General features: G+C 37.5%; 1 protein-coding gene across 1 annotated transcript in view; it reads right to left on the reverse strand.

The window, feature by feature from the left end:
• Window positions 1–2604: 2604 nt before the first annotated feature.
• Window positions 2605–26351, reverse strand: part of LOC127625972 (alkaline phosphatase-like) — a 31976-nt gene continuing 8229 nt past the window's right edge. The window contains exons 2-12 of the mRNA XM_052101477.1: window positions 25175–25290; window positions 22975–23094; window positions 19544–19659; window positions 18383–18557; window positions 16529–16704; window positions 12272–12412; window positions 11842–11911; window positions 11617–11751; window positions 9251–9442; window positions 7240–7359; window positions 2605–5610 (exon numbers count right to left, since the gene is read on the reverse strand). Coding sequence (XP_051957437.1) covers window positions 5342–5610; window positions 7240–7359; window positions 9251–9442; window positions 11617–11751; window positions 11842–11911; window positions 12272–12412; window positions 16529–16704; window positions 18383–18557; window positions 19544–19659; window positions 22975–23094; window positions 25175–25235 — 1575 coding nt within the window. The 5' untranslated portion in view covers window positions 25236–25290 and the 3' untranslated portion in view covers window positions 2605–5341. The remainder of the gene's footprint in view (window positions 5611–7239; window positions 7360–9250; window positions 9443–11616; window positions 11752–11841; window positions 11912–12271; window positions 12413–16528; window positions 16705–18382; window positions 18558–19543; window positions 19660–22974; window positions 23095–25174; window positions 25291–26351) is intronic.

The raw sequence follows: 26351 nt of genomic DNA on the forward strand, positions 1-26351 counted from the left end.
TATTGCAATTTGAGAATAGTCTATTCTTCCTTAAAATGAACAGTGCGGGATACACCACCCCCACTGGCTTATTCCTTATCAACACTTTGCGAAGGCCAGGACGTTGGCACTTTAAGCCTATGGAAATAAACAGCTCTGGTAGTTGAATGTCAGGGTGATATCAGCAGAACTGTATGATGGATGTAAAAGCCAATGGCCTTGGAATAGGGAGGGGACGGCCTAGTAAATTGTCAAGTAATGCAAAATGGGTAGATGAGGACAAATTAAAGGACAACTCGACAGAGACTGCAACAGAGGTCAAAGAAGTGAAAAGAAGATGAGTTTTGGGCCGTGTCTCCATGGAGGTAGTCTCTCAGGAGACATCCAATACAAATATCACATTCCCTTATTAATGCAGCAAACTCTCAGAGTGTTTGGTGAGTGGTCTCTTCTGTCACACTATGAGACTTTAATGGGAGTGATTATTCTTAAAAGAGAACAAAATGTGCGCAAATTAGAATTTATTTCTATATCATTCTGCTGGATAAATTATTGCAATTTAGGACCCCTAAACACTAGAGCTGACGCTGAGTCAGAAAATCGACTGATTGTGAATCCATTGATTTCAAAGGGATCATTTGTCGCAAGACAGTAGAGAAAACTATGGGTTGGTGAAAGTGGCACGCTGTCAAAGGCGCTCTTAACGCTATTTGATGTACCAAACAAGCCCAGATGATACTTGTGATAGAAATCAAGTATTTTTCAGCCTATGTAAGGCACATTTTAATTATCAAAGAAGCACGTCAAGTCTTAACTATCACCAAAACAGGTGCCTGGTTAGCTCAGTGAGTATTGACTCTGACTACCACACCTGGAATCACGAGTTTGAATCCAGGGCATGCTGAGTGACTCCAGCCAGGTCTCCTAAGCAACCAAATTGGCCGGGTTGCTAGAGAGGGTAGAGTAACATGGGCTAACCTCCTCGTGGTCGCTATAATGTGTGGTTCTCGGTCTTGGTGGGGCATGTGGTGAGTTGTGCGCGGATGCCATGGAGAATAGCGTGAAGCCTCCACATGCACTATGTCACCGTGGTAACACGCTTAGCAAGCCACGTGATAAGATGCGCAGATTGACAGTCTCATATGCGGAGGCAACTGAGATTCGTCCTCCTCCACCCGGATTGAGACGAGTCACTGTACCACCACAAGGACCTAGAGCACATTGGGAATTGGGCATTCCAAATATGGGAGAAAAGGGAGAAAACATTTTTTTTATAAAAAACTATCACCAAAACGCAGAATGAGATGATTTGTCTGCAAGCTCTTTTCATGATGAGTTCAAAGCAGCACTGACACTGACCCGAATCACGAACGCAGCTTCACGATTGCTGTATGAAAGCAGATAGCCACAGTCTGCCAGCTGATTAATATATTGGAGGATGAGAGTTAAATAAATGTAACTTGAATTGGTGCTATTTTAGTGCATTTTTGTCTTTATATTCTGGAAGGCTTTGCTTGGAAAATGTTAATTAAGCATAATATTGTTACATTTTGTTTTGTTTTCTATCCTAAGAAGGAAATAAATGCATTTTGACAATAAGTATATATATATATATATATATATATATATATATATATATGGTCAAATGCCATCACTTTAAAATTTTGTGATTAATCGTGATTAATTATGCAGTTTATCACAATTACATATTTCAATTGACTGACGGCACAAATTTTTCTATATGTAAATATTTTAATATTTTTCCATCCTTTATATTTCGATTATGCACTCGAAATACTTCATGGGATTGTAGTTTATTCCCTCGCTATAGAAGTTAACTTCGCAGTATTACAAATCAAAGTTTGTAATGTTATGATTTACCTCGGAACTGGTTGGTTGGGTTCATGGCTTAGAACTGTTTTGTAAAGAATTTTATGAAATTCTTATAGAAGAAATGAATGGGAAAAATACTTCTGGAAAAAGTGTACTGGCACTGTTTCCTATTGGAGTTCTGAAAGCACAACTGGACCTGCCACTGACATTCTCATAAGAGTGTGTTGCAGTGTGTGTGGAAAAGTGTTCTAACTTTTGGTCGCATGGCGTGAATGTCACTTTCACAAACCCTTGTATCTTCCCTTATGAAACCACTGGATTTGCAGCTGGGTTTTTTTTTTGTAACAGTGTAATCTATAGTGTGTACAGTATGTGCCCTTACACATTCCTACCCATCAAATATTTTGTCTGATCTTTCTCTAGTGTGTAGTTGCATATGAAAGACTCAAAAACAGCTGGTTGTGCTGACTTACAATATTTTACCAAGATGTATGGTAATACTTCCTACTTATGCACAATTATGATGTTTAAAGAAACACATCAGAGCACTGAGGCCAGAATGTGATTAAATGTTCTTTCTTAAATGGCCTTAAAAATTTGATGACTAGTATTTTCACACATTCTTTTCTAAATTATTAGCACAATTATTTATGACTAAATGCCATATTAGCCATATTCTTTTTCCCATATTGCTTATTAAGGGCCATTTACTGTGGCTGCCCTCTCTACATTTTACTAAAGCCACAACAGTGAATGAAAGCCATCTAAAACAAAATGACACATGCAAAAATATTTTTCTCCACTCTCTTTCTTTATTGTGTAATGTTTTCTCAGTCTCCAGAACTTTGTATATTTTTGATGAACATTGTAATCCATTTGTTCTTTCAGAATGTTTGAAATTGGGTCCAAGAGAAAAGCCAATACGCTCTGGCAAACAAAAGAAATTAACTTGAAATTAAAACATCTGCCATTTAAACTGTAAAACTGAGTCCACATTTTTGTCATTATTCATGTGCAATTCAAAGGAATTGTCTACATTCATATTAAAACATAAGAGCTAAAGAAACTTCAGAAAATACACCACATTCATTCTGATGATCAAACAGGATACAGATACAGTTCCATTTCAGATCCACCAACAAAGTAAAAAACATGGCTTTACTAGTAAAAGGAAATAGTCTTTCTGGAAAACAACATTTTAAATAGCAATACAAAACAGTTAATAATTGCTCTAAATTGGTGACTTGCTTATCTGGGAATTGTTAACTGATAATCACAGGGGAATGCAATGCAGTGAGGTAGATTATATTTAATTTTAATGAAATAGAGAAATGCTAATTGAGGTGCTACAATGTTATGTTACTAGGGTAAACAGTCATTATGATAAGTGGAGAAATTTCTGTATTCTGGCTGATTTTGTCACAAAATTACTTCTTTAAAATGTTTTCAAAAATAATCATCGCTTTGCTGACACTTATCGAGTAATTAAGGTCAAGCTCACACCACACAACTTTCAAACTCACTTCCCAGCCAGCACACATATGTCACCAAGATGTCTGTTAAAGAGTGCATCGTCTGGAAAGCATCACATTTTCATTATCTTGGACGACATCTGACGAAGATCTTAAAAAGATCGTTTTCACATACATTCTAAATCAAAATTGAAACAAACGTTCCTGTAGGTTCGTTTTCATTGTTGATGAGTTTTCGAGTGGGGGGATTGCCAAATTGGATCACGCAACCCTAAAGCCCAGAGCCCCTGCAGGCAGTCAAGGGCCCCTGGGCACTGGCCCCATTGCCCCGGTCGGTAATCCCTCCCTGTACGTACGGCAAAATGATGGGCTGATTTACCAGGGAACACACAAAATGATAAATGTATATCTTGAATTCACCTCAAGTTGCTTTGGATAGAAGCTTGTGCCAAATGCAATACATCCAACAGGGAACGATTTAGATCAAATTGCATTTTCCAGATAAAAACAGATAAATCTGATAGACGTCTGGGCAACATTTGTGTGCTATCAGGGTGTACTGCTTATATTAAACAACATTTTATCTTGTTATCGGCCCTCCTGAAGTAGTAGTGCGCATCCTATACGATTCAGCACAGATGAAGTGCACACATTTTATGACATTTGACCTAACATTATCCTGACATCGAAACTCACTAAAGTACAAGAGAGAAAAGCGAAGTGGCTCATGCAACCATTTCTGAGCAATAGTTGTGGACGGAGCCTCTCAGAGGACATTGAGGGAATTTCTTTTCTAAAAAAGAAGTTTTGCGTTCCCTCTCAATCATTTGCACTCCCTTGCGATATGTTTCATCGAAATAAATTAGCCATGGTTTTACTACAGTAACCATAGTTGTACTACAGTATGGTATTTAAAGTTAAACTATTGTTTGTGTAGTAAAACCAGAACCACAAAACTGACCATGGCTTTACTACAGTAACTATAGTTCAACTAAGAAAAAAAACACAAAATGTATAATTATTTTACAACAGTTAGTATAGTTAATCTATGGTATTTGTAGTAAAACCATAACTAAAATATGTATCATTATTTTACAACAATAATTATAGTTCAACTATAATATTTGTAGTAAAGCCATAACCACATAATTTACCATGGTTTTACTACAGTAAGTATAGTTAAACTATGGTATTTGTAATAAAACCAGAACCACAAAATGTACCATGGTTTTAATATAGTTACCATATTTTAACTATGGTATTTGTAGTAAAACCAAAGTAATAATACAGGAAAACCAAAACTATGATAATAAAAATCATAATAAAATCAGCATAAAAAAACACAAAAATAATATGATTACTACAGTTTTACTAGTATCAACATATTTAATAATAGTAAAAAGTAACCTTAGTTTAACCATGATATTTGTAGTAAAACCATAGTAAACACAAAATAGCCATGGTAACTACAGTCGTGGTCATTACAATATTACTAAAGTAAAAGCAAGGTTTATTTATTGCAAAGGAACGCAAAAATTTATTGCGAGGGAACGTAAAACTATTTATGAAAATAAATATTAATTCCCTCCCTGTCCTCTAACGGGCTCCGTAAATGTGAGTGTGTTTTACTTTAAATGGCAAGAAAATGTTTTTTCCACGTTTTACTGTTTGTTTGCATCATTGCAAAAATACACAAGAGAGAAGTGAAACTGCTCGTGCAATTTTGCAGAATTTCTGAAACATAAAGGTGTAGTGTGAGCTTGTTCTAACTCTAAATGGCAAGTCAAAATTGTCAGCATTTTCCTGCATCACTTTTTCTTTCCATTATTCCAATAGAATCTCATAGACAATAGAATTCTACACATTGACCGTATGGTCTTCAGGCTCTTCATAATGTCCAGGCATTAGTCCCAGTGTTGATAAAATGTTAAGAAATGCTGTTAAGAAAAACTAATGAAATATGATCAAAAATCACCAAAAATCCACTTGAAGGAATCAGTAAGGATAGTTCCTAATCTAATAACTGAAGGTTGAGAGATGATTCGAAAAGCAACAGGTCAACACAGGAGCCATGTAACTGTGAGAAGAACAGCCAAAATAGGGGAGATGTGGTTGAAAGAGGGAGCTGCACCGGACCCTGCCCGGCAGTGGTCTTTGTTTTGACCGATGCAAGCTGCGTAGGCCATGACGTGGGGAATATAATGCTGCTCCTGGACTCCATGAAGGAGATGAGCCATGGGACCTTTGGAGAAGATGGCCACATCTTCACCCCCATGAGTCTCCGAGCGCAAGGGAACGGCAGACTGCGCCAGATAGTTATTTTGCTCTAAGGACAGAAGAAAGTCAGTTGGAGGGATGACGATGCATTATACCTTATCGTTTTGGGGTTTTGTTCTGTCAGTGAAAACGGCAATGAAAACAGACAAATCTATGCAGTGGAATAGTAATGAGACAAACAGGGACAGGCGGAGAGTAAATGGGAAGAGAATGAGAAAAGAGAGCTAAAGAGAGAGAGGAGACAGATAAGAGAACAAGAGGAAGAATGAGAGAGACAAGACCAAGACAGAACAACAGACATAATTTTATGACTTGTCAAACTGATAGAGAGAATGAAATATAAGGATGGTGGAAAGAGAGAGAGAGAGAGAGAGAGAGACAGAGATGCATTTTATCATTATTCAACTACATGGTGGTTGACTTTTACTGGATGCCCTCCAAAGTACAGGCTTTCTGAATGTTTTAAAGCAGTGATTCTCAACTGGTGGGTTGCTGGTCTGTAATTATAGGGCAGCGAACCGTAGGAAAAAAGTGTGATGAATGCAAATAATAAAATGCACCAAAACATATAATTGTCCATTGTTAGGACAGGAACATAATTAGGCTTATAAACTTTTAAATGGGAGGAGAAAATGTTTCTGAGATCTTTTGTTGTTGACATCAAAGGTTGGCCGTCCAATCAAATGTAACATATTTCGGCACAAATGTATTTGTCACTTGCTGATAAAAATGGTTTAAAACAAAATTTGTTCACAAAAATGTAGGTTAATAATTTTGCGTACTGTTGGGCCTATGAATTTTGTGTTAAAGGTGCACACAGTAATTCTAATCCAATTCACTTTTTGTCAAATTCTGCAAATATCTCCTCACAGTCTGTTAGCTGTCCGTTGTGTGGGCGGGCTAAATCAAAATCTATTATTGTACACAGCCCTGGCTCTATAAATGGGGCAAAAACGAAGTGGATTGGACCGATCCACACAACACTACTCCAGCCAATCAGCAACAGGGGGGTGGTTCTTGCACGTGCACAGGATGGGGGGTGGGGGCAGAGCGAGAGGGAAATTCATTAGAAGAGCGACGACCAATCTGGCTGATGCAAACTTCCAAGGAGGACAAATGGCTAAAAGGTCAGACGAATATAAACTAAAAAAGAAGGAATATGATAAGTCGAGGGCTAGGAGCTGCGTTAACATCGGCGAGGCTTTTCAGTATTGGAGTGACCTCCGAGAGGTAAAAGGAATGAATTTGCGTTCATGAATTTGGGGGGGCGGAGCATCCAAAGAAGCACTGAAGGGAGGGGTGTGTTTGTTTTGGCTGTTGAGTTTGAATATCAACAGTAGCTGTGTCTCGTCTGGAAGGATGCGTCCTCCGGAAGTCCATTTATCGATTGCATACGTCATCGCCTTCTAAACGAGACATAGCCATAGTTTCTCCGGAATAGCTGAGTGCATCTTTAATATTAATAAAAGTCAGTGTTTGATTTTAAGGGCGTTTTTGCTTACTCAATTTCAGGTCATCACTCCTGAAGCAAAACCAGTTGAGAACCAGTTTTAAAGCCTTTGTAACATGTCATAGCACTAACAGCCAAACAGGAACACAACATTCCAAGTATCCCAAAAGTAGATCCGCAAGCTGTTGAAAAAAATCGTCATGAAGCGATAAGACTGCAAATACGCACCATAGTCCACGGTCGAGACATTTTCTCTTTCACCATTAACCATCTTGAACCCTGGGCCATTTCCATACAGAATGGATGTGAAGGGCTTGTTGTCAACATCACTCAACATGGGGGCTAAACCTGTAGAAAGATAATTCAAACTTTGAGTCTGTACCATTTGTTTAACATTTAAACCAGAATGTTGTTTATTGCAAGAAAGCTGCTAAAGACACGAAAGCAGGGTTTGCGTTAATATACACGTGAGTGCTGTACTATTTACCCCTGTATACATGCGGCTCCGTCAGTAAGCAGATTTCTTCTTAGCAATGTAATTTCTCTGCAATGCTGGTGTACGACTTCGCTCATTTTTGCTTCACATTGCTTCGCTTTATTTGCCGATGTCCCACATTTGCTGCTGTGTTTATCGCAAGCTCTTTCATGGGCAGGATATTAATTATGGGTATAACCAATTTAATTTTCACTAGTTACAGGAATATTCCGGGTTCAGTACAAGTTAAGCTCAATTGATTGATAACCACAAAACAAAATTTTGACTTTGTCCCTCCTGTTCTTTAAAATAAAGCACAAATCTGGGTTACAGTGAGGCACTTACAATGGAAGTGAATGGGGCCAATCTGTAAATGTTAAAATGCTCACTGTTTCAAAAATATAGCCACAAATCATAAACAGTATGCGTGTTAACATGAATTTAGTGTGATAAAATCGCTAAATAAACTTTTTGGTGTATATTTATATCCAATTTTTACAACTTTGTTGACATGATATATAAACAACTGTTAAAACAATGATTTAAACAAATTTACAGCTGAAATAATACATGAATTTAGCAGAAGAATTCATGTAAGTGATTTTATTAATTTATAAGCTTCACATTTCTGCCCTTAAACCTTCCATAAATTGACCCCATTCACTTCCATTATAAGTGTCCCACATTATCTTTAATATATATATATATTAAAGATAATGAAACCAGAATATTTCTTTAAAATGATCATTCTTGATATCATTCATGGAATTACTACTAGTGAAAGTGCTAATATTTCATATCAGTAATAATTATATTTGCACTAGTTTATTTAAAACGTATGTACTGTAACAACTTGCAGAAATCCACATTCTTGATATCAACAATGCAATATCAACTAATAAAAAACATTATTCTTAATATCTGCACTTTCATTAATAGAAAATAACAATTATCTGTCATTCACTCCTATACAAAAATGTCATTTTTGTAGGGCTGTCAATCAATTAACATTTTTTATTGAAATAATTACATTATGCCGATTCAAAAATATTTTCTGAGAAATCCCCTCAAATTACATTAAATCAATATATAATGATGAAATAATATAAATAAAATATATATACAGTATATTATAAAAAATTATAATACAGATAAATAAAATGCTTTACATTATTTAGGCACACAAGTGAAGCATTAAAAAATACAATTCAAAAGGGCTCGTTTAAGGACGCGTCAGTTTACACCTGCATCAGACATGTGCAAATTACGCTGCAACAGTGGGGTTTCCCTCTTACGTCATACTCCAGGATTCCCCCAGCACACTCGAGCATATACACAAACTCACTCTTCAAAAATGCTTATGCATTTACATGGTCACATAAGCCGCATTCTCTGGCAAAAACCTCGGTGTGTTAAACAGCTTTCCCTTATCCCTTAAATTGTGTAAGGAAAACTGGGTTAAATGACATTTCAGAATTTAGCTTTTTGCAAAAACCCTTAAATAAACTGCTCTCTTTAGTGCATGTAAATAGGTCATAACAGGATCAAATGGGCCCTTCAGTTTAGTAGATTTCGGTCTTTCCCCATTCAAGTAGATATGAGCTGTACTTGTTTGACTAGAAAATAGCTGCCTCAAAGCATAACTAATATGGCCACCGAGTGACTTGACTTCCCTTAAAGGAACTTTTAACCATAAACCAAGAAATCACAACACGACTTGACAACTAAAATGTTCCCAATATGCCTTGAGCCTTTATTACCAACCGAAAATGGAGTTCCCTCGTGGTGTGTAGCCTCCGAAGTTGAAGACATGAGAGTGGTCAGCAGTGACAACAGTCAGGGTGTCATGGATACTGGTGAGAAGACCAGCTCGGGTAATGGCCCGGTCCAACTCCACAGCCTCATGTAAGGCCTGCTTTGCTTTTCCCTCGTGGTGACCATGGTCAATGCGCCCACCTGTGAGTAGACTACCCGGTCAGAAATCTCTTCTCCCTAACACTGATGCTTGCCAAATAATTATTACTAGTTTAAAAGGTGCTGTAAGCGATTTTAGCTGTTTTGCTAGACATAGGGTGTGTCCGAATCAGCTCCCTAGTACCTTAGACAGTGCACTAGCCAGGGAGCCTTGTCACTGTTCCAGTGCACTGAAATTCCCTAAAAAATCACTGTAAAAAAAAACAGTGAACATCAGCTGCTCACTATATTCCATTACTGTATATGTCATTAAACGTGTCCCAAATTACAAAGTATACATCATGCACTTACAATATACACCATGCACTCAGCCATGTAGCGTATGAATACATGACTGTTTCAAAGTGTAGTACTGTTTCAAATGAAAATTTAACGGTAGCAGAAACATTAGCCATTTAATAGCTAACGGAAGTGACGTTTCAAACACATACGTTTTGTTGTCGCTAACTTTAGCCAACCCCAATTGTATCTAAAATACCTACATATTAACACAGCGTGGGGGGATGGTAAAGCATCCAACTTATATTTGTAAAGTGCCATCTTCACTAAAGTTTTGCTAGCTGCTACATTCTCCATTATTTACAAATGTTTTGTCAGACCAGCATCGAAGCCTGGTAACTCCGCCCCTTCCGCTACGTACGGCAGGCCATGAGTGCTGAGTGCATGAAGTGTCCAACATTCAACACTCTGTTTATATGGTTGAAGAAATGCATTTTCTGGATACTCATAGCTGACTTGTTTTTGTTGCATTTTAGTGATTAATCGGCTGATATTTGGCCATTTTGCAATTATCTAAAATTTCACTATTCACTATTTTGAATGTTTCACATTTGTTTGTACATCCGATTTGCTGATAAGTTGTATTATACTTATCATCATTTATATCGACCATCGGCCATCCTGGCATTTTAGTGATTAATCGGCTGATATTTGGCCATTTTGCAATTATCTAAAATTTCACTATTCACTATTTTGAATGTTTCACATTTGTTTGTACATCCGATTTGCTGATAAGTTGTATTATACTTATCATCATTTATATCGACCATCGGCCATCCTGGGGCCGGTTGCATAAAACTGTTTTAGACTAGTCTTACTAGTTAGTTGTCTAAAATGTTGGTCTTTATCTTTTCAGTCAGTTGCATAAAAACATAGATCGGTCTAATTTAAGACTAAAATGTAAGATAAAACACCACTAGGCTAACTTTCATTGACATTCTATGTTGCCATGGAGATGAACTGTCAGATGAGCCAGTGAGGGCTTCAGTTGAGGGCTGAAATGGGCTTGAGTTGAGACTTTGTTGAAGACTTTGACTTCAACGATGATAACAAAATGTCATGTGTTTTTATTATTTGGGTTAAAATCACTAAATGTTTTCATTAGAATCAATTTTGAAGCACTGTAGTCCTCTAATAAGCAAATATTTACAGCGAATAAAAACTGTATTGGGTGTCCACTGTCAGCCATTTTTTTTAAAGCTGTACGCTGTCTTACTTTTCCCACAATGCAATGCCAATTAGACTGTCTTACAAAAGACAACTGTGAGCTTGTTTTATGCAACAGGCTTTCTGTGGTGTCTTTAGCTAGTCAAACTAATTGTTAGATGCCGTCTTAAGTTAATGGCTATGTTTATGCAACCGGCCCCTGCTCTCTAGATATCGATATCGGCATCAGCCGTTGAAAAACCTGTATCGGTTGACCACTACTTGCACTACTTACACTTAAACAGTGCAGAAGTGTGCAGTTTGGGATGCACCTTATGTGACTTCTTAAAGGGATAGTTCATCCAAAATGAAAATTCTGTCATGATTTACTCACATGGCTTGACAAAAATAAATGAAATGAGAGAATGGTGACTGAGGCTAACATACTGACCAACTATTTCCTTTTGTGTTCCACAGAAGAAAGTCATGTGGGTTTGAAACGACATGATGGTAAGTAAATAATGACAGAATTAAAAAATCATTAGAGGATGAGCATATGTTTAAATGTATAAACCTAAAGCCTCATTTTCTGTCTTTTAAAGAGTGTTTGTAATGGTCTTTCACCATAGTATTAAAAAAAAATCGCTTAAAGCACCTGTAATTAGATACTAAAACGGCCTCCCATTGCAGGCCTGCGGTTAAATGAACAATGATTTACACAAGGTTCTTACCTTCCACAAGCAAGTAAAACCCACGTTCATTTCTTTTGAGAATCTTAATGGCTACATCTACCATTTCGGTGAGGGAAGGGTCCGTGTCTTTGTTCCTCTCAAGTTCATACGCCAGATCTGCTGGCTCAAACAGCCCTACAGTACAATTAGAACCTGAATAGTTGTAATTACAGTAAAACAAGGTCTCAAACAAGGTTATTTGACCTGAATGTTTATGAAACTCACCTAACAGATAATCCACATTGTTTGGGTTCAAGGCAAGAAGACCCCCCTTATTCCATACATAATGACCTCTCTGAGTCCCAAAAGGTGAAGAGAGAAGAAATAGGTTAGAAAAAATACTTGTAGAATATATTACATTGTAATGATTCAGTCTCTTGTAACCAAATCTCTGTAATACTGTTTCAACGCAAGTACAAATCATCTTCATTTGTTATAATTAGGGGTCTCAAGAGTATAGAATCACATTCAGGGAAGTCAATAAAGAAGGCATCGTCAAAACATCACAAGTACATTGCCAGAGACAGACAAACACAGAGAAAATTAACAAGGGATTTGTCGGCAGAGGCGTTGCATGGAAGCTTTGAATTGAGCTTGACATTTTAAATGAAAAGATGGAATGGAGGGCCGTCTTTCCACAGCTTTCGTCTTTCACCTTATCCTTCACTCTGTCGATCCACTCCGCCACAAGATTCCTGCCATCCTTGCGTGTACCATTGTGTTTCTTATCTCCTGGGTACTCCTCATCTGATACGTTTTTAGGGTACATGTTTCTCCGCCCACCCCCCATAATCACCTGCCCATTGAAAAGAAGAGACAACAAGAAATGTATTGGTAACACTTTACAATAAGGTTGTATTTGTTAATGGTAGTAAATGCACTAAAATGAACAATAATTATTTACAGTATTTATTAAGAAATAACAATAAATGTTAATGTATCAAAATACAAAATGCAATAACTTCTAAACATTAATAAGTCAAACATCTAAAACATTTAATTACAAATATATATATATATATATATATATATATATATATATATATATATATATATATATATATATATACATATATATAATTATATGTTGAAATTAATATTAACCAAGATTAATAATTGCTGTAAAAGTATTGTTCACTGTTAGTTCATCATGATAACTAATGTTAACAAATGGAACCTTATTGTAAAGTGTTAATTATATCTTTAATATCCAATTTATTATATGACCCTTTGACAAATAAGTTGGTCTGAGGAGAAAATAAATTGAAATATTTAAAAACAAATCTGGTTTAAAACCTGTGTGTTTAAAACATGTTCGTAGACATGTAATCTGAGTTTACAAATTGTCTAAAAAACATTTATCGAATTTTGTAACCAAAAATGTATTTCATAACTTTTAAAATGTCATGTGGTGCAACCATCGAGTAAAAGGTATTAAAGTAGTTTCCTTCCACCTTGAATATATGAGAGTACAAAACTTACACGTTCATTTCAAAAAGGTTTTCAAACATATGTTTTAAGGTGAAAAATCTTTTTTTACAAATATCATGAATTTTTAAGGCAAGAATATCAGGAAGTTCCTGAAATCGACGTTGTGTCGATGAAGTGACACTAGGGGTCACTCTTGGGAGTCCGAGACACCTTCTGATATTTTATAAAAGGCCTATGGGAATTGGCGAGTGGTATTTGCATGCCACTCCCCCAAGGAGGGTCGTGCATACCGCTCATTCAGGTTTTGTGCTGATTTGATGGACAAAAGTTTTTCAAATACTAATCATATTTTACAATACAATTGTTTAACTGCATTTAAAAAAAACAAAATTCTTTTCTCAAGAATTTCATCTTTTAATGACACTTTGAATTTTTTTACTGTCTCCAGACGGTTACACCACATGACATTTTTGACTTTAAGCCCCAGAATAAATATAAAAATGACCATGAACTCAGTAATAGAAAATATGTTCATCATATAAGAGGTGTTTCAACTAATTGTTTTGTTTGAACTGCATTTGTAAAGTATCTTTTAATAATTTATTAGACATGGAGTAAACAATTAGCATCATATCATTGACCCATATACCTTATACCAATTTAGTAACAGCCCTAACTGTAGCAGTAGAAAAAACACATTATTAATACTGTAGATATCTGATATTCAACTATCAATGTAAACACAAACACTACTTTATACATATTGTTTGAAGATTTCCACAAGTCAACACTGCACAAATATATATTCATCTTTGTTAAAGGTGCACTCAGTAATTGTTTTCTAATTTAAAAAGTTTTACTTCTGAAAACATTAATTGTAACTTTGAAATCAATGTCTAAAATTATGACAACTCACATTAAAATGAAGACTCCAGTCATATCAGCAACCTTATAAAAGCTGTTTTATTCTACATGGAGAGTGTCCGCTCATGGGGGCTGCATTGTTAGAATCACATGACCAGCCGAATACTACTCTCTTAATCTCAGTAACCGTCCTGTTATTGGACACTTTCACTCGGGGATTTAATTATTGCTGGCTGGCTGTGAATAATGAATTTTTACACTGGCATGTATAACTGAAAACTACTGATTTTAAACAAAGCAGCATCCACACCACTAGGTGTCAGTGTAAGTCCAACACAAAGTGAACAGAAACTTACTGAAATGATCATTAACCAAGATTAATAAATGCTGTAAAAGTATTTTTAATTGTTAGTTCATGTTAACTAATGGCACTTTTCCACTGCACGTTACAGTTTGACTCGACTCGACTCACTTATTCACTTTACTTTTCTAAGCTTGCTTTTCCACTGCTGTTTAGTGCCGCTTCATCATGGGTGGGATTATTGGCTGATCATCATAGTTGCGCAGACTCTACTGCCGTGACATCATCTTAAACGCGACACAAAACAATAAACAATAACACGACCACTAGCTGTTAGCAATTAGCTCATTGTGCTGCATAAAGCAGTTGTTGCATGGTGATTTTACCCAAGTATAACAGTAAAATTGGCCTGTTTTTTTTTAGAATCAAGCTTTCCAGTAGCTGGTCAACTAAATAAAGTGAAGCTTTCAAGCAGAATCAGAATGAGAATCAGAATGAGCTTTATTGCCAAGTATGCTTACACATCCAATAAATTTGTCTTGGTGACAGGAGCTTCCAGTGTACAACAATACAAAAACAATACAAAAACAGCAGCAAGACATAGGTAATTAAAAAACCTTTCCTTGATGGTTCTGTAGTCACTTTTAATAATTTTTTTTACTTTTCCCTACACTGTTGGTAGGTCCGGTGGTAGCCGTGTGCGGCCAACAGCTGAGACACTTCCTGAGAGACTTTTTCGTATTGCGTCGTTTTGTTCGTCGCTAATGAGAGGAACATCTGCACCTCGTTTATTTACCGTGGTGTGGTTTTGCGCACAGCCATTTATTGTCACAATTCGAAAGTCGCGTGAACAAATGATACTGTTGCTAACTTTAAAACTAGCGGGTTGATGTCCCATGTCGCAAATCCAGTGACGCTGGTAGTAACGATTCTCTCTGACCAGTCATTGATCTGCAGGGTTTTGACGTCACATTTAGTATCGGCTCGGCTCACTTACGGGGCTTTTCCACTGCACGGTACAACTCGACTCAACTCGACTCAATTCGACTCAACTCAGCTCGCTTGTTGGGGATTTTCCACTGTGGATATTACCTGGTTGGTACCTGATACTTTTTTAGTACCACCTCGGTCGAGGTTCCATGTGACTTTGATCTGATACTAAATGTGACGTCAAAATCCTGCAGATCACTGATTGGTCAGGGAGAATCGTCACTAGCAGCATCACTGGATTTCGGATACATGACATCAACTAGTTTTCAAGTTAGTAACAGCGATAACAGTATCATTTGTTCACGCGACTTTGAAATTGTGAAAAAAGAAATGGCTGTTAATCCACTCGTTAGCGATTAGTGAAAAGATCTCAGCTGTTGGTAGCACACGGCTACCACCGGACATACCAACAGTTTAGGGAAAAGTAAAAAAAAACCTTAAAAGTGACTACAGAACCATCAAGGAAATTGGAAGTGTTTCGACCAAATGGACACTAACTAAACTGTCGAGCAATGGGAGGGAGACTGCCCTGTACGCAGGCACAATGGGGGATGGAACGTTAACTCTAAATTCAGCTTGAAAGCTTCACTTTATTTAGTTGACCAGCTACTAGAAACATGCTTCTAAAACAACCAGGCCAATTTAACTGTTACACTTGTGTAAAATCACCATGCAACAACTGCTTTATGTAGCACAATGAGCTAGAAGTTTGTAGCTAACAGCTAGCGGTCATGTTAATGTTTTGATCAGTTTGTGTCTTGTTTAAGATGATGTCACGGCAGAAGAGGTGGCGCAACTATGACGATCAGCCAATAATCCCACCCACGTTGAGATGGCACTAAACTGCAGTGGAAATGCAAGCTCAGAAAAGTAAAGCGAATAGAGTCGAGTCGAACCGTAACGTGCAGTGGAAAAGTGCCATTGGAACCTTGACAAGGTGGTACTAAAAAAGTACCAGGTACCAGGTACTGTCCACAGTGTCTCAGAGTTGATTCGAGTCGAGTTGTACCGTGCAGTGGAAAAGCCCCATAATTGAACATTATTGTAAAGTGTTACGGACTATTCTCCTTTTTTCAGAGGATACATCTAAAGTTTATTTTTCTTACCCCACTGGCAAATAGTTTTTTCTTGTTTTAAACATAAACCTCACTAAATGTTATTACATTTATGCTTGAAACACACACACAAACGTGCAAATGGGGTAAGAAAAAAATTTACTTAATTCAAGATATATTCCCTGAATTTTAATTGAATATTCAGATATTTTGTATTGAAAAATGAGACAAAAGTACTAATAAAGAAAATACAATTTTGCACTGAACTCACATCAATGTCAGGGATGTTTTCAAAGAGTTGTCGAGCAATGTCTTTACAGCCACTCTCCCGTGCCTCGGCAGGCATATCCCCATCTGAATACCAGTCCCGATCTACACTGTGGGCATAGGCGGCACTGGGCGTGGCATGGTTCACACGTGTTGTAGTGACAATCCCCACTGATTTGCCTGGGAAAACATGTAGGAGTTGTAAGTAACAGTTGTTAATTGTTCCTGTTTGCTTGTTGTTTACCGCTCGACTTTATTACGGAATATATTTTGTGACTTTTGGTTAAATTACAAAATCTATTAAGTATTGGAGGTTCAAAGGAACAAGTGCACTGCATCGGGTTTGCAATCCTATGCTGGACAGGAAACCATCATCACCTCTTCATGTTAAAGGGATAGTTTAATTATGGCATCATTTACTCATCCTTGTGTTGTTCCAAACCCATATGACTTCTTTTCTTGCAATAAAAACACACTCCACTGCGCGTCGTGATCGCATTACCACCTCGGGTGTGCATTATTTTTCAATAATTCAAAGGTCCACTGTCAATTATTCCTTACATAAGGAGATGTTATTGTTGGGTGAACATTGTTGGCAAGGGTTATGCAGTAGTATGGTACAGTATTTTAATGTATTCTCTGTATTTTCCAGTCCTCAGATCAGGTCAGGTTAACACTTTGACACTGATCAGACCTTTAGTCCTTTACATCTTTTAAACCACTCAGATGGATCTTTAAATGTTTATTCTTGTCATGTCCGACACGTTACAAATTCAGCTCCACTGCATCCATTCACCTTCAACGGAGGTCCTCCATCTTATAAAACGCTTCATTTGTTTTTATTTTCTACATGAGAATAAAATATGAGAAAGCTGTCTGTGTGCTGCACTCATCAGTCAAAATGTCAGTCTTGTGATTTATTCCTTTTTCTACTTTCTGCTTTCCTCAAGCTTTTATCTGTTAAACCTGTCTTCTCTACCAGTGTCACCTTTTGTTTCTCTAATGCAAAAATAAGTTAATGGATTCCTAATGTAAAAAATGATAAATGTTCCCAGCAACAAATATCCCATCTGTATTCTAATCACCATAGAAGAAAAGAAGAGAGAAATTATATATACAGTCAACAATAGAGTGCAATAGTGACCGCCCACTTTTTCAGACGTCTGGGTTCTGGAAGTATTTTCCCCATTCATTTCTTCCATAGACTTTTAATTAAATCCTTCATTAAAGAGTTGTGCGCCATAAACCAAACCAAAAATGCACCATCTTTCAGATGAGACGTAAAACTGAGGTCCTGACTCTCAGTGGTCATTAAATATCTCAGACCAGAGTAGGGGTGTAACCCCTATGTCCTGGCCAAATTCCCCCCATTGACCCTTATCAATCATGGCCTCCTAATAATCCATTAATTGGCTCTATAACTCTACTCTCTCCTCTCCACCAAAGCTGGTGTGTGGTGAATGCACTGGCACACTATGGCTGCCGTCGCATCATCCAGGTGGGTGCTACACACTGGTGGTTGTTGAGGAGAGTCTGTTCACTGTGTAAAGCGCTTTGAGTTTAGTGTCAGAAAAAGCGCTATATAAATGCAACATTCATTCATATGCATCTCTTATAATCTTGTCGCCAAATTGCTATAATAATATAATCAGTTTGGAATTTTTTTTTGTTGCTTTAAGTGCAAAAACACATGCAAACTGCGTGTTTGTCCTTCTAAAAACAGCCAAATACTGTATATTATATATTCCGCCAATTTTCCCAAAGAAATGAATGCGTAACTATGGCTGGAATTTGTTGTCCCCCATTGGTTAGCAGGGCCTGCCCACTGTATCCATAGTTGATGTGTGGGTGTATTCACCTGCTTCTTTGGCCCATCTAAGAATGGAGGTGACCTCGTTCCCCTTAGTGGTGTTACACTGGGATCTGACAGCTGCTGCACTTACTCCTACTGTACCCTCGTTGGCCTTCACCCCGCACAGGAATGCTGTGGCAGTGCCCGCACTGTCTGGTACTTGAGCATTGGTGTTATATGTCTGAGGAAACAAAGCACACTATATAAACTGCAATACATCTGAATGCATTTCACATGAGCAAAATGAAATATCACTTAATTTAGGTAAATACTGTAGGTACTGATTCATCATAATTCACTATAAAGCATGAATGATTATAACAGGGTCAGAAATGAACTTTTCCATTAAGAGGTAATTATTGACTGCCTGGCTTTTATTGTCATAGGGCATATTAAACATGCCCACTTTCAGTGGCATTTTTGGCATTAGCTCCAATTTTTTTTCCCTGGTTCCCACACTTTTAAACCTGTTCCATGACTTTTTCAGTCTTTCTTGAATACTGGCTTAAAAGGATTAAAAAAGAACTCACTTTATATTAGGTGTCTTTAACTACTATGTATTTAAGCATTTGATATAATGTACTTATTATGTAAATACATGTTCGTGTTGTAGCATTGTACTTACTGTACATTTAAAGTACCTGCATTTAATTACATTTGTAATTACACTGTTTACCTTTACTCCAACCCTTACCCTAAACCCTAACACTAACCCTAAACCTACCCCTACCTCACCCTCAGCAGTAGCAAATGTGAATCTTGTGAGAATTTTGCAGAACAACATGAAGTTACACAATAAATACATTGTATTGTATTTATTTCAATGTTAGTACATATTAGTTAAATACACCTAATTTAAAGTGGGACAAAACAATATACATTCACTCTAGAAATTTCCATTTAGTTTTTAAGACTGTATTTATTTCCATGACTTTTCCAGGCCTGAAAATCATGCGATAGCAATTGACTTTTTGTCATTTGTACTAATAGCTTACATATCAGTGAAATATTTAACTACATGAGTTGGGACCCGAGAACTCTGGCCTCTAGAGAAATCAAACTATAATTTTAATCTCTGTGCTCTGTGGCCGGGTGGGCTGTTATGCGACTGCATGGATTATGAACACAAAGGAACGGCATGATGGGATTATAGCACATGGTCCATACCTTAGAGAGGGCAATGTAGGGAAATTTGTCCATCTCCAGTTGTGACTCCTCGCCGCTTTGTCCATTTAGTTGACCCTTTAGAATCCGTGCTGCCGTCACTGTGGGTATACCCATACCTACACGCAGTAAAGAGTGGCATGTTGAAGGTTGTCTATATTTAACAAGATGCCTCTTCCCTGCATGTTTTGTCAATCATGAGTTTCATGGACTGACTGTTCCTCCAATACGTAAAGGAATATTTCACACAAAAGTGAAAATTCTCATGTTCTTTTCCAAACCTGTATGACTTTCCTCCTTGGAAGACAAAAGGAGATATTAGGCAGAATGTTAGCCTCAGTTACCATTCATTTTCATTTCCATACAATGAAAGTGCATGTCTTCTGATGGAACAAGGAGGAAAGAAAGTCATGTGGGGTTGGAACAGCATGGTAAGTAATTGACAGAATTTTCATTTTTGGGTGAACTATCCCTTTAAAGGTGCTTGAAAAAGTTATTATATTCTTTTTATACAACAGTTAATTCTGCTCCTCAAATCTGATTGGACGAGAGGCATCCCAAGAGTGCTGATAGCTCAGACCATCAGCACTGGAACACTTCACTGTTTGAATCACTCCGCTTGTGCTCATGGCGTTCCAAACTAAAGAGTAAGAGAGCAATACACATATGTAAGAGCAGCTAGATATGTGAATTTTCATTCATCCCTGTGACATTAAAGATATGAGCCAGCAGGTGGCGACAAAAGAGCGCCTTGTGTGTGCTATTAGCGAGTTGAGATGCCGTTGACAAACCCGGTCAGTCAGTGCGCGAGTTTCCAACCCAATCTCATGAAAATCTGTAGATATATTATGAGTTGGATATTTCGTATGATTTTGTACAATTTAATTCATATGAATTCATACGATTTCATAACGTGCAAATGCGGAAGTAAGCACAAGTTCCGTGCGCAGTGTGTCAAGGACATGTTTATTAATATAATGCCCTTACCCAAACCCCTTATCTAAACCTAAAAGATCAGTAGAGTGTGTAAACAAGATAGGAAGCTGTTGTGTGTGAAAGAAGGAAGTAATTGTTGCATATTAGATGGAAACAATATCCAACGACTTCATTGACTGTAGTGAAAGTCATATGAATTCATACAGAATTGTCTCTCATTACATGATCGCTCGAATTACTACACTAAAGCTGAGAAATATAGTTCAACTAACAGCGTCAGCATTTCTGCCAATCACAGCTGAGAGTCGTGACAGATGGAGTAAATATACACGCTCAGGGTGCCTACCAGATACCTGAGTTTCCGAGTTGGGAGAAGACATAAACTTTTACTATGTTGGAAGAGAGAATGCTTTCTGTGTCAGTGTCAAAATAAGAGTTCCCCAAGAAACATACTAGAATGAAACTGGCATCCTCTGTGATTTCTCTCTGACAACAAAACACTTGAACTTGAGTGAAATACTCGTAGGATAATTCTGATAGCACGTATGGCAGCATCACTCCAAGATCGGAGCATATTACTATCACTATAGCTGAGGAATAGAGTTAAACTAACAGCTTACTGTTCATCATTACAACAGATGCCGGCAATCACATGCTCAGTCAAGCTCTCTCTCTCTCTCTCTCTCTCTCTCACACACACGTCCTTGTTCCTCCAATTGCTTATTAAAAGCAGTCCAAACTGTCTTTACTTGTTCTATAGTGACGTTAACGGAGGTGAATCATTTTGAAGTATAAGCAAGTAAGAAAGCAGTTCCACACACAAATGGGTTTTTTGAGACAGCCTTTAGATTTTTTTATAGTTATTTATTTACTTGCTTGTTGAACTGTTGTATAAAAGCAATATCACACTCGCAATAATGCTGTATTTTCTACCTATTGTCTTAATGATAATTATGCATAAACATATTTGTTTGAACATTGTTTGGACATTCCAATCTTCAATAGAATAAAACTATTTTGGGTGAAACAATTACTTGAAATGCATTCTAGAAACCACACCAAAAATGCAAATCTATAATGATCCACAGAACCCATGCAGATGCAGAACTTGACAGGGTGAATTCCCGGAATACTACAGATTTAGTAAGATATGTCACCCAGCATTTCTCGAACAAATAGATGAATGGTTCAATGGGTCAACATTTTCTTTAACCTCTATTTCAGGAATGGCTTCTAGATAATCCTCTATGTAAAATCTTCATTTTTGTGTCTGATATGTGGTTTCTGTAGGGGTGGACAGTGAGTACTGCAATAAATCTATATGAGACTTCATAACGTGTATTTTTTAGGTTTTCGCAAACTGGTGTTTTCCAATGGCATTGTTTTTGTAGGGGAGTTTTTCGAACAAAATTCTCCATATAGTTGAAATAGCTGAATTCTATTGTTACTGATATTATCTTTCCCAGTTTTTCCTCTAGAATAACTGCAATGCCCTCACTGTTTTTTGCCAAGCTTTCTTTGATACACAGTGTGTTCTCAGATTTGGCTAGAAGAAATCTATTGTGCAATCTGAAGCACAAACTGTTCAAATCGAGAACTTCGGTAAATCTGTTTTTCTACTTGGTATCTATCGCTACCAATGTTAAAGGGTTAGTTCACCCCAAAACTGAAATTTCTGTCATCATTTACTCACCTTCATGCCATCCTTGATGTGTGACTTTCTTTCTTCTGCTGAACACAAACAATGATTTTTAGAAGAATATCTAAGCTCTATAGGTCAATACAATGTAAGTGAACAGGTACCAGCATTTTGGATCCCCAAAAAGCACATACATGCAGAATAAAAGTAATCCATACGACTCCAGTGGTTAAATATATACCTTCAGAAGCGATATGATAGGTGTGGGTCAGAAACAGATCAAAGTCCTTTTTTACTATAAATTTTCCTCCCTTCCCAGTAGGTGGCGATATGCACAAAAAATGTGAATCGCCAAATAGACATGGATTTAACCGCTGGAGTCATATGGATTACTTTTATGCTGCCTTTATGTGATTTGTGGAGCTTTAAAGTTCTGGTTACTGTCCACTTGCATTATATGGACCTACAGAGCTAATATTCTCCTAAAAACCTTCAGTGGTGTTCTGCAGAAGAAAGAAAATCATACACATCTGGGATGGCATTAGGGGCAGTAAATGTTGAGAGAATTTTTGGGTGAACTATTGCTTTAATGCTTAATTTTGAAGCATGTTTCAGTTCTTCACAAATATGGAATAGAAGTCCCATATCATGCAAAGCAAATTTTTGACAAACTTATATTGTGTACATTTGTACTCTTTGCATGTCCTAAGCAATTAAATTATAAAATAGATTAGAAAAGCTGGTTAAAAGTGTATTCATTTGACAGAAATTAGTATCTTTCAACATATCGCCCCTGGTAAAACCAGACGAATATCTCTAAGGTAAAAATCCACAAAGATTCAACAACGGAATCACTTACCATCACCAAGAAAGAGGATGAGATTCTTGGCAATGTTCTTGTTGAGGTTTTGAATGTTTAAGGCATTTTTTATCGAGGTCTGAGCCAATTGTCTCCAGAAAGCAGGGTTCTTCTCTTGCGCTATAAACCAAAAGAAAACATTATTACACTTTTGGCAACAAATTATAACCAACAACCCCTAAAGATGCTCCTGCTCACCAAGATAACAATCCTGAACTGAGACTGGAGGTCTCCATGAAGAGATACTGAGCATGTTATCACTCTGAACAGAATATACCAAATCCAATGGGATAACAATTGTAGATACCGTAAATATATTGTGTTATTCTTGTTTTAAGGTTATTTAAATATTTTGACTGGAAAACAGTACAATAGATATGCCATGTCGTTCAATTCAAATGTCAGTATTTATAACTTACAGAGGGCCAGCAATGTTTACTGTAAAATTCACTACAATGGCAACAAATTAATTTCTATTTTATGCATGTTTTCATCAGACCACATAAGCTTCTTAAACCCACAATCACATAAATAAATATATCCGAGGCCATCTGACCCAAAGGTCCAATCTTCTTATGAAAGATCACATACATTTGAAAGGAGTTTTGCACTACATCCATCAAAGATGGATATTAACCCTTTGGTGGCCTGAAACAGTTACACTATTTATGATTAGCACATACAGTATCTGACATACAACTCTCTCTATGAGAGAGTGATCAGTAATCGGGAGAGAGGGTTGAGTGAATGTGGCAGAGGGTCAGATGAATCCGTGACAGTATATTAGGGTTGTCAATTGAATGCATTAATTCAGTGTGATAATTATACCAAAAATAGTGCCTGACCATAATAAGGAATATGTGGTTTATGAGGACATTTTTTTTTAGGTTACAATCTGGTAATTACAAGGTAATTGTGCTATAAATGTGGTTCATGAGGATATTTCTATTGTCCTCTTAATTCAAATCACTTAAAAACATACTAGACTATGTTGTTTGTTTTTTTAAAAATGTAAAAATGCAGAATAGTTTTTTGTGAGGGTTAAGGGGGTCGCACACCGAACGAGAAGCGCAGCGCCGCACCGCGCCGCGTCTAGAACAACTCACAGGTATCGCACACCGGACGCGCACATTGTGTTCGCGCGAGCTCAATTTTGAATCAACTCGTGGTAGAAGTCTAGAAGAGCTGCACGATGGGTGAGTTTCAACTTGATGTATTATTTATTTTTTATGTTAATTTAATAGCTGATGTTTGATCGTTAATCGAGTAAAAGTGTCTATCACGTTGTTAAGTCTGTTATTTTGTTGTAACGTTATCCCTTGTCTTGGCAACTATGTTACATACAATAGTATTTATTTAGCTAGCGTTTAGCTAACCCGAGTGACAACGTTAACCAAACAAGTTATTTGATATATTCTTTTTTATTATATACGTAACTGACGATATGTTATGTAAGAGTGTATGGTTAGTATGGTAGAGTATTGAAAAATGGCACAAGAGGGGAAAATGAAAGATTTAAAAGGGATATGTTTGTTATATATTTTTTCCAATATGACTTTATTCAAGCTGTTAAATTAGGAATGTTAAACTAAATGTATATTGCAGCACAGGGTGAAGTCAGTATGTATATTAACGACGATTTGAGACAAATAAATGTACATTTAATATACAACTATGTAAATGGCGCTCTGTGGCGCGGCAGGGTTTTGAACAAGGTCCTGAGCCGTAGCTGGGCGCCGCGGACAGACGGCGAATGGCGCCGCCGGTGTGTGTACACTCATAGAGAATAATGTGTTTTTTAAAGACATGGCGCTGCGCGGCGCGGCGCTGCGCTGCGCGTTCGGTGTGCGACCCCCTTTAGGTTTAGGGGTAGGGTTACGGAATATAATCTATAGTTCGTACAGTATATAAATCATTATGTCTATAGAGAGTCCTCATAAGGATAGCCGCACCAACATGAGTGTGTTTATGTGTGTATGTGTGAGAAAATAACCCCCACCATCCTGGTTTGCTTAATATCCTTTTCAGTTTTTAGTTGCATTTCGTTTCCATTTCATGTCAAAAGTCTTGCGAATTAGAACAAATATGTACTAGTTAATGTCGTTTTTTTTATCCAATGTCTCCATTGAGGGTTAATAAAATCATACTTAGTAATGACACAATAAGCTTATCAGTGCAGAATGAAATTGTCTTAACTGACCTGGAAACTCAGGCTTCCCCATGACCAGGAAAAAGAGGATAAAGAATACTGCGACCTTCATTGTGTTGTCTATCTACTGCTGTTAGCACTTCAAGGTTTGCAGAAGGGTGAAAGATCTGCAATGAAAAAAAGGGATGAAGCTGTGAAGTAAATTAACATAATTTGGATCATACTCTGTAAAACAGGTCTGTAATTTTAACAGTAAAAGAATGTAAAAATGCTACAGTAAACAAACTTGGGTATTTACCATAAAATAGAATGTAAAAAAAATGATAATAAATGTAATAATACGGGGGGGAATACATGTACTTTTTACGGTAAAACAAGTCTGTCTCCCTCATGTTTACTAGAACTCTTATTTTGAAGTGTTTTCCCTGGACAATGTTTCCCCGAATGCTCTGCCCTCATAATGGCCATCTGTTCCCAATCTATCTCGCCTGTTTTCCATTCCATCATTAGCTCGTTTGTATAAATACCCTCTAGTTTTTGCATTCCTTTGGCGTTCTTGAATTGTTATGTTGTGTTGTCACTCAGCAGTGTTCCATTCCAGCCTGTTTCCTCGATTTATTCCTTGTGAGATATTTGTTCCACTCCAGCGTATTTCCTTGATTGTTCCCTTTATGGCATTTGTTCTACTCCAACATCTTCCAATTAAACCTTGAAAGTACTCCTGTGTCTTTACTCTTCCATTCCACAACCAGCCTGACAGAATAACTGACCAAACAAGGTGGACCTACCGGTCCAGGGACCGTCCAGTTGAGGATCACATCAATGACTTTCTCCAAATGGCGCATTTAGTGCACTATGGAGACCACTCTCTGGTGTTTTTTCAGAGTTGGTCTGAATAGCGCACTAAAAGAACTGATCCCTCCGGCGGATCCTCGCTGGACACTGGCTGAATATGTGGTGGTGGCTCTGGTACTCTGTGGCTCACACTTCACTGTGGGAGATGAGAATGAGTGCTCCAGGCCCCCCACGGCCCCTGTCTCCTGGCCACCCAAGGCCCCTGTCTCCAAGGTAACTCCTATCCAAGCTCTGGTGGTCGATTTCCCAGCCGCAGTCAGTGGTAGCAACCACGGAGATGGCACTTCCCCCGTACACTGAATTATGGCGGGAACCCCGGGCCATAGCCAGCGCCCACGCCTGCCACAGTCAATGAGCCAGCGCCCACACCTGC

The sequence above is a fragment of the Xyrauchen texanus genome, chromosome 32 (genome assembly GCF_025860055.1).
Source record: "Xyrauchen texanus isolate HMW12.3.18 chromosome 32, RBS_HiC_50CHRs, whole genome shotgun sequence".
NCBI classification, from domain to species: domain Eukaryota; kingdom Metazoa; phylum Chordata; class Actinopteri; order Cypriniformes; family Catostomidae; genus Xyrauchen; species Xyrauchen texanus.